Consider the following 13593-nt stretch of genomic DNA (forward strand, 5'->3'; position numbering starts at 1 on the left):
TCCAACGTCATCATGCTGGTGACGTCATGGTGATGCGGTTTGTGCGGTCCTCTGGTCTGGAGCGCTCGCGACGCGGCGGCTGTGAAGTCACAAAGGGTGATTGTCGACGACATCCGACTCAATTCAAGGCGAACTGTGGAAAGAAAAACACAAATTGATCGAAAACAACTTGATTTGTTTTTGCAAAATTTTCTTGGTTGTAAGCAAAATTTACTTTTACGAGCAACGGCATGTAAACTGCTTTTTGTTGACTTTATAGAATGTTAACGCATAAACCGCAAGCCCAATGGAAAAATTGAAATCATTTTACGAACTTTTTCTTTATTTAAATAGCCTAAAAATTTAAGATAATGAAGAGAAAAACAAAAAGAAAAAAATACCTTATTAACTATAACTTAAAGTTCGTAATGGTGGAAATAGCATGATTTAATATTTTTCAATAACATATTATGGGCGGATAAGATAAATAATACCCCTACAAGTCGATTGCTGCCTATCCAATCCTCATTATTACGTTAATGGTTAAACAAGGGCTGTCCAGTCGGAGTCGGGATCGGGACTCTGGAGTAAAGCTCGACTTTATTCTGGAGTCGGACTCGGGCTGTTTTAACCGACTCAAAAACAACCCTTAAAGCCAGCTATACAGTCTCGCTCCGAAGCTAAATTATCTACAGTTAAACAACATTTTCTAACCTGTTTCAATCTGCGGGCGATAGGCTGGATTCTGATCCCAGGTTTCCACCATCACTTTGCGCAGCAAATCGAATATCTCGACGTCCTGGGTGGACCGGGCAGCCTGTAGCTGGCCCCGTACCGTTGTTAGGGCGCCCTGGTCCGGACGTGTGCCCTTGGTAACGATGCTGGACAAGAGCAGGGTCAGGTTGCCCGAAATCTTCTGGTAAACCTTAAACCGCGTGATTGTTTCGTACACGATCATAGAAAAGCTGAGAAAAATAAAAGGCAAGCTCTTTGAGGAAATAACAAAATGGTTTTAATGAATATACTGTTGCAGCCAGGCATTATATAATTATAAAGGGCTTCTTCTGACAAATATTATGTTTACCGCCGACTTCGATAACCTATCCAGGTGATTTTCTTTAGGGCAAAAGACTAGTAACTTTACAGAAGGTTATATGGTATTAGTGGCAAATCCAAGAGAGGAATGTTGCCATGCCTCTACCCTTACACTGTATTTTTGCCTATATTTTCACTATTCGGAAACGCTTTTAGCGCTTCGCGCAAATACAGATTGTCTTTATAATAGGCTATGTCTTTTTTGCTGAGCTCGAACGGCAGTGTACATCTCATCGAACCCTCTAAAATGGCAGTTTTGCTATTTTTCAAACTATGCTAAGGCTTTCTAACGATATATGCGAGTGTTTTTCGTATTTTTTATTAAAAAAACATAATATTTTGATGTATCTTTGTGAAGTCACCTCAGACATTTGTTTTGTGCCCCCTAGTTTGAAATCCTTGATCTTCTCCCGGATTAGTGGCATGCGTAAATAGCTGTGATAACGACAAATCGGCTGGATTTCAAATTGAATAATTTGCCATTGCATTAAATAAAGAAAATTGAAACTATAAAAATAACGTTTTAAGAATTTTAAGTTGGGTTTAATAAAAATGAATTGACTGAAATTGAATTGCATCTAACGGCTTTTACCTTTAAATATATTTAGTTGGTTTGCCCTATACATTTTACCGAATTATATTTCAGTAAATCGTGTGTAGATTAATTTCCTAGAAATTCTAAAAATATTTTAAAAATAAACGTAAATAACTTCACTCTGTTTTTATGTGTCTTTTCTATAATAAAATAGTTTTTTTTCTCTAATGGAGAACGGTAAAAGTAAACCAATCTACCTGTACATATCCATCGCCCTGTTGTACTCCATTGTGATGTCATTGAGCAGCTCGGGCGCGGTGTACAACACTGCGTTCTGGTTGGTCGAGCCGTTGTGGACAGAGCTGGACGCCCCGCATGACGTAATAAGCGCGGTCAAGCCGAAATCGGCTACTTTGGCCCGAAGGTCATCGCTCAGCAAAATATTCTGTGGCTTTAGGTTTCCATGCACTGCTGGTCGGTCTGGAAAAGCAATCAACGAGTATAAATAATTTTAAATGATAAATGATAATGAGTCAATAGTTAAGTTGTCGACATATACATTCAGATAAGATTATGACGTAGTTTGAAGGCTTCCCAATTGGCTGGATCAAATTTATCGGAAAATAGCTAAACTAGGCTAAAATGGAATAGTAACAAATAAACTTGAATAAACGTTGAGTCACAAATATTCGGTTAGATAGTGAGGCAACTTTGCCAAGTATTCTCTTGAATAAATCAAGCGTTAAATCTATTTGCACAAGTTGATTTGAATATGCCAGTGGTATTATTTACACTATTGTGAATACATAATTTTTCTCTTTATATATTTAAAAAAGGGATAAACATTGGCTTTTTCATAAAATAACTCAACTTCTAGCGACGCAACAGAGTTGGAATGACCCAAGTCAATAACGACTAAAGTTACTCTTTCTAAATGATTTGATTATACTTAAGTCATTTAAGTAATTTATATGTTGACAATTGCTTTTTAAAGAATTGCAGAAAATAGTTTTTTTTAACACTAATAGTTGGACATTTATTTGAGGTGCACATAACTTACTTGGTTTGCCAATGAATTAAACTGAAACCCTCCCAACTATTTGTCGTGATCGACTTGAATTATACTAGGTTGTGGTGCAAATTACTTATTACGCACCTTAGTCCTTCAAATGTGACTTGTTTTACCACACTACAAGACCAAACTAGTCAACCTACATAATTTATCCTACGACAAACAAAGATGCTTACCTAGCATTTAAATTTTTAAAATATATAGACCAGTCTCACCTTAGCTGTAAAATTGATTTCAGGAAAAGTGCTACGTAAGTATGTTTATTTTGTCGAATATATAAAAGGACCGATTATTATATTAGTTGACTAGACTTTGGTCACCACAATATGCTTTCATGTAAAACAGTCACACCCCACTACTGACACAAAAACACTCACCAGGATCATAGTTGTGTAGGAATGCGAGACCGTTCGAAACGTCTGTGAGGATTCGTAACCTCAGGCACCAGGGGAGGTCAGCTCTTCTTGAGGCCAGCAACTCCCTTAAGCTTCCTCCCCCCATGAACTCTGAAATTATGCCGAAGTTACTCGACCATGAAGATACGCCATAGAGCAGAACGGTGTTGGGGTGAAATAAGCGGGTAAGACCTTCCATCGCTTCTGTTAAACTTTGAACAAAAATGAATGTTTTTTTACATGTTTGTAAATTGATTATACTTATATTTTATTATTATATTAAAATGAACAATATCCTGAAAAACCAATTGCATAACTGCAAGTTTAATCGTAAAAAACAAAATAGGAAACTGCAACTGACATAAAAAAACTATACACTATTGACCTATTGTACAGCATTAAGATAATGTACATTATCATTGCTAACTAACGCGTTGTTTCCCTAAAATCCTGATGTTACTTGTTTGTCAGGGTCGAACCGTAACCGAACCGGAACTTTATGAACCGGTTTTGGGTCAATTTTTTTCGAACCGTAAATAAACCTGAAGAGTTTTTAAACGATTTTAAGGAGTCGAACCGGAACTGAACCGAATAATTTAAAAGAACATGAACTTTAACCGAACCCCAACCTGTAAACAAAAGCGGTCACTCCAGCATGACGTCACAACGTGTATTTTAAAGACTCAAGTTATGACATGTTTAAAATTTTATAAACAAATTTGAATATTGATTAAAAAACGTTGATCTTTTTGATTTTTTATATATTTTTAATAATAAGTTGCTGTTTTTTAATACGTCACGTGACTTTAATTAAATGACTTACAATTCAAAGATTATTCTCTACATTTGTTGACGCACATTTTTAGATTTAACGCAACTTAGATTGTATCCGAACCGAAACTTTTTGAATCGGTTTTGAAATAACGATGGTTGAACCGGAGCTGAACCGGAACTTTTAAATTGCTCCGAACCGAAACCGGAACTGAACCAGATTCCGAAAAAATCCTTGAACCCGAACCGAACCTGAACAGGAAAAGTCAAACGGTTCGACTCCCTGCTTGTTGTTGTATCACTACAAAAGGTATTTTTCAGTCGCAAGTCTGTTACCTGATTGTCGTTAAATCATTATTAAAATAAAATAGTTTTATTAATTTCGGCGTCGATCAATCATCACGGGCAATAGGGGTGTACAATATAATTGGACCGGGCCTTGCCAAAATGAAAAAAACTTGAAACATTTTTGGGTTAACAGTTGAATAGCTTAACTTCTCAACTTTCAAGCTCGTTTTGGCTGACCTACTTTTGCGCTTAGTTTCGAAAGTTTAGTTGGTTTGAGCATAGTAGTTACGTCATTCGGTATCGGATCTGACAAAAATATATTTTTTTCTTAAATATCGTTTATCGCTTTTAGAATAAAATGTCAAGTATCGGACATCAGTCATTTCTTTTCTTTTTACATCCAGGGCTGGATCAACCATTAGGCAAAATAAGCACATGCTCAGGGCACCAAGGAAAGGGGCACTACATAACTTTTCACAACAGATATTTCAATCTTGCATCAGTGTTTAATGAAATAATTAAAATTGGTAAGGCGACTCAGACCTTAATAATGGCCCAGTTGAGATACATTTTGCTTATTTTACTTTTTCAGTATCATCTTTACCGTAATCATTGAATTTCAGATAACATGTGGTTTATTTTGTTAAATTTTTAATAACAGAGTGCTAAGGGCCTCTAAAAGGCATGCGCCGGACCTGTCTATCAACAATTTACATTTCGACTTACATAACCGAACTACTACTAGGTGCACACTTTTCCCAGATATACATATATGCATATATAGGTTCCATGCAAAGTGTTTGTCACTCATAAAAGCTATACCTTTGTTCCATCTCCGACAGTATTTGAGCAGTCCCGCTCACTTGCAAGCATTTCACTGCCACCTGACCCAACTTTCTGTGGTAACACTCCCTCACTACCCCGAAGCTGCCGTAACCAACCACCCCCTCGGCCCCATCGCGCGTGTGCAGCTCTGCCGCGTCGTACTTTGTGACGTCATAAGGCATGTCAGTGGTTGTAGTAGTGGTCCATTGTTATAGATTATACTTTATACTAAACAGTAAACAAGTCGGAAAGTGTTTACGTGATCTTAAAAATAAAGCTTTGTGTCAGAGTCGACTGTTAATTATTTTTAATTAAGAAAAAAAGAAGAACAAAAAAGGAATAAAAAACAACTTCAATTGATATGTTCTGACAATTAGCATAACAAATATTACAATTTCATTCACATATATGGAGATATATATATTAACGAGTGAAAGTTTAGAATAATTTTTACAGGAGCGAATTCTCTATAGCCGAACCTTGCAAGCTGGAAATTGCGACCAATCAATATTAAATGTACATGTTTGGCTTTCGGTAGGCACAAAAATCATACACAGCATATTTTGAGCTGTACATTACTCTACCGGATATGGAAAAAAGTCAACAAGACCAATTTTGGTAAATTGACCTTATTTTTAATAAATTCAAAGATTTTGAAACTAAAACGTTTTGGAATCCCTGCTCTGCAGCAAAAGTAAGGACGAAAAGTTTACTAAGATCCACTGGGAATGTTTATTGTTTATAGATTTATTGACTTGGCCGATTAATGACCACGGGGAGTCGTTTAATCGGAAAAGTTTGATGCTTTAATGTAAATTGGTCGATTAGTTCAAAACGTTAGCTTAGTAACTTTCTCCTGTACTTCAGTTTGCCTAATCAGAAAGCAACAATAATTCGTAACATTTCCAACGAGCTCTAGTTCCTTTTTTAAGATTTGAATATAAACGGTATTCTGCTTCGAAATGTAACGTTCGGTTTATAGTAGTAAGAGGTCGTCCTTTCCTTATGTCACACACGCATTGGCTTTTTAGGTGTTTTCAGGGACTCCAAAAAGAATAAATACGTCTCTCAAAATATCCTACTTCTGTACCTCGAGCTAGAAATCTCATACAATTTCCTTGGGATCATCAAAGCTTAAAAAACAACGTATATCGTTAAGCTAATATGTAAAGCTAAAGCTATTTTACCTAACTCAATCAAAATATTAATTACAATAGCTATAGTCTCAACAGCTTTGTGCAAAAAGTTTGAAATTAAATAGTCATAGCCCAATGTTATATTGGGCGCTGCGTTTAAATTGAGCTGTCTTGAAATAACTCAAACTGTGGCGCCAACATTGCCACAAAAGTGAAGAACATCACGGCCGGAAGCCAGTAGCAACACGCATAACGCCATGTAATATGGAGCATGCGTTGACTCGCCAAAGCAATGCAATTAGCATGATCATTGTCATAACTGAGTCAAGCAGGCGCTAATCTAGGATTTTTTGGGGGGCGAGGCATGATAATTTTTTAGAGACTACGTCACAATGTTGCATCAGAATGTGACGTCATAAAGTTACATCTAAGCGTGACGTCATAGAAAAAGTGAATTTAAGTGTACAACACAGTTCGTTCACTTGTCAAAGTTGTATAGGTTGGAGAGATGGTATCGATTTAAGCAAAGCGACAAAACGCCTTTCTGTTGTTTAAGTTCCCCGAGTTTTCATTTTCGAGGGTGCGATGAGACGCACGACACCTTTGGGCTAAAGCGATTTAAAAATATGTGTTAATTGAGGTACTTGAAACATGACTGAGATTCGCACGAAGCGCGAAAATAAAAACTGCCTATTTGGGCATGGCCACGTGACCCCTTTGAATTCGTCCTTGGCGTCAAGCTACATTTGAGCCTATAAAGCGAATTCGCATGTAAACTATAGTTTTGATTTCAGGCAGATAAACGATCCCACATTTACACGCGTTTATTTTACAAACATATTACAAATATAATTTATTTTCTCCAAAAAGGATTGTATCATGGAAAAACTGGCTGAATAGAAAATATAACTTTTTGCTGGTCAGGTTTTATATCATATTGCACAACTGTTCTACGCGATTTTTTTTTCGATTGGTATACCGGTGATTTTTGCTTTAGAATTCTGGTGTTTTTGTTTTCCTTTATGTTGTTTTCCTTTATGTTGTTTTTGCCCTTTACTTTTTGTGAAATGTTTGTATTGTGCTCCCTTTATTCTTATTTTTTTGCTAACTAAATGAAAGCAAAGAAAGTAAGAGAAAAGTAAAAGGTAAAACGGGCTAGTGGCTTTATCTTTCCATTGGCCAAAAAGGAGGCCGGGAATATCTGAAATGTCAGTAATGGTTCAGGCCCTCCTCCGGACAACCATTCCCAAAGGGAGATGGTGCCGCCACAGGGAGGGGCCCCGAGTTATAACTGCGCATTGGCAGAAGGTCAACTTTTCGCCTTTTTGTTTGGGTGTAGGTAATAGGTAATAAATAGTACTGTCAGTATTAGTAATAATTTTAGTTTTTATACTGGCCCCCCCAAAAAACGGTTTTACCCGGGAAAAAAATGCCAGGACACAAACCCCACAGTGATCCGGTTAAAGACCACTGTCAGCAGCTAGGGTAGACATTATTGCAGTTTTATTTGTGCCACTTAAGCTCTAAGTGTTCCTACGATTTATTTCAAATAAGGAGAAATGAGTTTCGCAAAAAAAACAAAATTTTCCGGTAGGTGGCGGGCTTGAGCATATTGCCGAAGTGAGAAAAAAATAGTTGCTTGACTACTGAGAAAAAATGCCCCGAGACAACACGCTGTCTAAATCCGGAGAAAGCAAAAGGCGCAAATTTGTCTTAAAACCAACAGTACAGTTTGAAGTGTGATAGTTGCTTCTGTATATAAATAGCAACTCTTTTGAGAGAGAAGTAATTGCGTGATTATAGTTTGGTAATTTTAACATGGAACATGTTTACTGTTAAAGACCAGAATCCAGGGTACATCGCAGTAGACATTTAAGGACTGGGGACTATGACTAATAACAGACTGCCTACAGCGGGCGATGTAATAAATATTACCGCTAGGATAGCTGTACTCGTACGAGGTTAGAAACACGATTGAAGTTAATTTAAGTAGGATAAAAAAACATCAAAGTAGAGACAGTAAAAAGAGCTTGCCTTCTGCGAAAGTTTATTCAATATATAATACAACTCAATGTCTATGAGATATTATAACGGAACTACATACGTGAAACAATCAAGAAAAAAACATAATTAGGAAACTTTTGTACACACTTTTTTGTGTTTTTGGCAAGTCTTTAAATATCCCTTATAGTCAAACTGTATTTATTTTCAGTTTTAAGTCAACGCAAAAATGTTTTGCGGTCTAGTCCTTGTTTTTCTGTTTGCAATTCTGTCAGCTCGGAATACGGAGGCGAAAAAGCATTTCATTCAATGGGACTCCTCACTCACCCCCGTGTAAGTCGCCATTTTATCTTTTGTTTATTTACCCGTTATTACGTATACAAACCTACGTTGGGGGGATTGTGACGTAACACAGGGGAAAGAATACACAATGGCTGTTTGTTTTTGTTTAACAATCGGAGGTTGTATAGTTGAAAACCAAGTTGTTTATATGCTGTTTGTTTGTTCGTTGTTCAGTATACTTGTGTGTCAGCGTACAATTACTTGGTATTACTATTGTGTCTGGCTTTTCAAAACAATGTAAAAAAATAGCTATGTTTTTATCGAAAAGTGATGCTTTTTAACTATCCATTTTTTGTTTATTATGTTTGCGTTGGTTATTTAACCTACAAAATTATTTTCTTTCTTTTTATCTAGTTTTGATCGCGGAAGTAGGGCCTTACAGAAGTTTTCTATTTGGTTTCCAAAATGTAAATGACAGCAAGAAACTCAAACTATCTATTCTTGATTTTTATAAACTTTTGCTTGCTTGTCAAAGTATAGAAGTGGTGTTTTATTGAAACTATTGTCTCCATGGTTTGTAAAATGTAAATGACACCTTGAAACCTAGTAAACATTCATTTCGAGCGCTGTTCGTCGTATCTCGGTTACGAGAAAGCTTAAGACTTGGGTTTTCACGCTTAGCTTTACCAAGAAAAGCAGTTGTTTACTCGCATATTATCGCGTTGAGATTGATCGCCCACCAGGCGTTCGTCTCTTGTTTATACTGCTCTTATCGCTGGCCCTTGAGAATGAATCGCGAACGGCCCGACGAAAGACAAGTCACCCCCTTAACAATGGAACAAGTTATGTACCCAGCGTCTCTCATACAAACTACAAGTCGAATCTACTAACTGGGCCGATAATTGGCTTTACACTATAGCGTTTTAAACTGCATGTCTTGTGTAGCCTTCTCGCTTACCATACAAGCTCTTAAATAGTTCGATCTGTTCCAAACCCATAATCCTTGCATGAGTTTGCCACGTAGGCATTCATGGGATTTAGACACTTTTTGTGGTCTGAGGAATAGAAGGCTGGTGCGCTTTTGAAAGATTAAGGATTGTATTAAGATTGCTGGGTTTGGGCTGGAATCAGTAAGACCTGAAATCCAGGGTTCTTTATACTTGACACTTTACTTTAAAACCAGTATCGTCTGGCCAAGAAAATGCAGCTTGAAGTCCTAGTTTATAGCAATTCGTTGATTTCCAAGGCCAACCGAATGAAGTGAAAACTCAAAACTGGCCTGTGAGATAATTTAAGTCATGAATATCTTCAATATATGAAATGCCACTTTGGATCGTTAAACATGGCTTAAAGCCGACAACGTATTTTACCTGGTATCGGCTGCGATCCGATATTATCTTACGTTTCAAAGCAAGGCGTTTTTCGGTGCGGTTTTGGTGTGATGAGAAAAGCAACTTTTGAATAGCACCGATATCCATCATCTTCTAATATTAAAGTTGAAGCAAAATGAGTCGGTTTTTAGCTGAAAATAAGCTTTTATTTTATTTAAAGCGCGAACATTTGGGAAGGAATTCTGTTCGCCTAGTAAACAGCAATTTTTTTTGAAAGCATTACGAATAGTTTATTTATTTTGGTACCATATACCACATGCCTGGTCATACCTGTATTTTTTTTATGAAACGTAAAGTGAGTTTAAAAATATTAGTGTTTTTTTATACGGACTCCCCCTTTAACACTAATGACCCAAATATATTGTTCGTCTGATGCATTTTCCTAAATAGCAGGTGCTTGCCTAACGAAATTGTCCTGAAGCGCTTTTAGATTTTACAAGGGTATTTGGCCATGGGTTTAAACATATTTGTTTGTTTTATTGTCATACACAACTAAATATATGTGCTTTCTAAAGAATAAAAGGTTGTTTGAAGACACATTCTGGTTTATTCAAACGACTTACTTATTATTAAGCGTATTTATTCATTTTATTGCTGTACGCTACATATCGGAAAACAAACCAACTTCCCACAGTTTCGAAAACCTAATCTCCTTTGTCGGCGACCGCACAATACCAGAGGCTTTATATCTGGTGCGGTTACGGCTGATACGACTGGTCGCACATTGCCTATAGTGCAAATATACGCGGGAATACAATGCCGTTGATCTTTACATGCACTACTCCTATTACAACCACTATGCTGTTTCCATTATTTTTCCCGGCGCGAGTATAAAAGCAAATATACGTTCGCTGCGTGTTTTCAGGCCGCGTATTTTATTGGTAAAAAGCGTTCGGCAAGTGTAATAGAGTCTGTGCCTAAATTTGTTTTAAAAGACCTAAAAAAATTTTGCGTTCATTGATTTATTATTATATTCGTCTTTAGTTAAAACGCTTGTTATGGGCATTACATTTTAATATTATTTTAAAATATTTAAATATGCCTAAAAATATTCCCAATAACTCTGTGTTTTACTCTATTATGTGTTCCACGATACTTTATTGTAAAACTTCTAAATGTTACTGCCGTATCTTGGTCTATTTAACTATGCTTTTTTGGGAGAATCGCAATTGCACATATAAAGATTCAGAGGTTTCCAATAATTTAAAAATATTAACGTAAGACGAAAAGGGTCCAACGAGATCATCCAATTGTTCAATACACTGCGCTGTGTTGAATTGCAACTCGCATTTGCCACGTGGTGTACCCGAGAAAGTGAAAAGATTAGGATTTATGCAAGCGTCCCACTTTCCAGCCGTTTGTTTGATACATCGCCAATAGAGAGGGGCAGCCGCGGTTGTTTATTGCGTGTAGAAGGCTCGGATTAGGCCGCCTCGTGGTAGCAACAACGCTGGCTTACACACGTTCGACAGCTGGGCACCATTCACTCCCCGAAAGCGCATATCCCGTTACTGGAAAGCCAAAAGGTAACAGAGCCCCGTTGGCGCGGCCCGAATAAAGCGCAAACAGATTGCCGTTCCAGACCTCCGGTTAGTTCTCACAGTTTGGGGGCCATTTAATCCCCCGTTTGTTAGTTCACCCAGCACTCGCTCGCACGCTTTGCCGACACAATGGCTGGCAAGACTGTATAGTGTATAGAGCCGCCCGGTCTAAGTACGCCTGTTGCTTTTTGCCGAAGGTAACCTAATCTCATTTTGTCCTAGCGCCTCGCGTGAAAGTTTGTCCCGTTTTCTAGCAATTGGGCCGCCGCAATTGGCTTTGTCACGGCGCCTGACGTTTTCTGCGCCGGTGAGAAAGCGATTAATCCATTTATTGGCTTCTAATCCTATACTGTCGCGACGCTTGGCGGAATAGAAAGCCACAGTGTGGTGTTTCGCTCTAACCTTTGAGATTAAAACCAAGAAAACCCATTTCGTTTGTTGCCTTAATTGCAACGGGAACCTTTTCTTCCCTGAGGCCTTTTTCATTTATTCTCAAAGTGGGTTAGACTGTTAGGCGCCCGCAACCCCCAGACAACCTGTTGTTTTTCTTGGCTAATTTCATTATTTTGTGTCTCGCCGAAAGTCCGAAGTCCCGGTTATCGAGAATTGTGTTTCTTTTCGCATCCGTAACCTAGATAAGAAGTCTTCTACTTTCATTAGGATAGGAAGTCTTGAACGTTTCGTTTACGCTTTCGTTAGGATTTCGTTTGGATATACGACTTAAATTTCGGTTTCCTAGTCCTTCAGTGTTGGTCAATTAAATCTCTTCCGTAACCCTTAAACATTCTACTACAGTTTTTCAAAGTGATCTATGGGGTCAGTTTTAACCCGCAGACAACCCTGATTTATAAACTTGATTTATTTCTTCTTATTTTATTTTTATTCCATTTGACTTTTAAAAGATGGTTAAGTAGATTAGTAAATCCGAGGCAAATTAAAGTGAAATACGTACAAAAAGCTGTCTTTGAATCTAGCCATTTTTATTCAGTTTCATATGCTGCGTCTAAACCTTTAGTTATTTTCCCAAATTATAGTGTTTAAGTGATAAAAGGACATCTTTAGTGATATTTTTTACATCTAAAAAGCTGAAGAACGATAACTTAGGAAGGGTTTCGAGCAGTTTCTCGTCAATGCTAATGTAATTACTGAAATGGTAAACTAAATGTTTACAAACAATATACCCTCGTGTTAATAACGAATATGATGACTCAAATAAAAAGGATAGAGAAGTCTAAAGAAGTTTTAGTTGTTTTAAGTTTTTTTAAACTTACACTTTTCATCATAAAAACCTAACTCCAAACTTTATTAGAAACGAAACGAGACCTTATCAGTCCCAAAAGTTAATAAAAAACATTAAATAAGTTCGTGTCAATTTGTGCAAATTACGCAGTCTCTCCCTTTTCAAGCATCGGCGACTTTCAAACGCTCAGCTGGGCGCGTTCACATGGCATTATCTTCGGAGCTACACGTGAAAGAATCACAAGCCATAGAGGCGAGAGTCGAAACCCATACAACCAAGGGAGTTGTTATGTCAGGCCGCTTTTGTGAGTCAATGGCGTAGTGAGCGTTCTGTACCCCCAACCCCCCAAAAAAGAACTGAAGGCGAAGTTAGCGCCTATCGCCTGGCAACCCACTTTCGCTAAGATGATTTTGATGCGAATTGGTTTTCAAAGCTACGCAGGCAAAACGCTTTCGAGTTTGCTACTTTTAGGTATTGAACGAGTTAAAATGAACCATGTCATAATGCATTTTAAGGCCTTCCTTGAAAAACATGAACCCTAAAACACCGTATAGTCACGCATTCGCCAATAACATAATCGTTTTCATTTTGCTGAAATCTGCTTATATACGCCTCTTAAGACAAACTAAATTTTACCCGCCTTGTCCATGTTGAAGTTACGATTCATCTGTTAAAGATACAGGCCTTTTTCGAGCCATGAGACCTGTAACAGCGTTCGGAGTTTATTTAGAACACACTTATTGGGTTTACAATGGAAACACTCGTGTAAAGCTTGCGGCTTACAAATTTGCGTATAATTCCGTTGTAGCCCCAAAATTACCTATTTTGGCTCGAGGTATTTTTATTCGGCGTCTGGTCCATTTTTTTATCTCCCAAGAAATCGAACAAGTTTTTTGTTTTCAACTGTGTCACTCTTTATTCTTTTTTTGAGACAAATGTTAATGCAAGATGAATTGTTTTAATTTTTTTACAGCTAAAGAAATCTTGCCGGGGATTCGCGAGTTCACTAAAAATTAACAGAATTTTTTAATATGAGATTACA

At 37.4% G+C, this 13593-nt stretch overlaps 1 protein-coding gene across 1 annotated transcript in view; it reads left to right on the forward strand.

Annotated features, from left to right (window-relative positions):
* The first annotated feature begins 8306 nt into the window (after positions 1-8306).
* LOC146162592 (ephrin-A4-like) overlaps positions 8307-13593 on the forward strand; it is a 28378-nt gene continuing 23091 nt past the window's right edge. The window contains exon 1 of the mRNA XM_083384743.1: positions 8307-8430. Coding sequence (XP_083240869.1) covers positions 8327-8430 — 104 coding nt within the window. The 5' untranslated portion in view covers positions 8307-8326. The remainder of the gene's footprint in view (positions 8431-13593) is intronic.

The sequence above is a fragment of the Ascidiella aspersa genome, chromosome 3 (assembly GCF_963924565.1).
Source record: "Ascidiella aspersa chromosome 3, kaAscAspe10.2, whole genome shotgun sequence".
Taxonomy (NCBI): Eukaryota; Metazoa; Chordata; class Ascidiacea; order Phlebobranchia; family Ascidiidae; genus Ascidiella; species Ascidiella aspersa.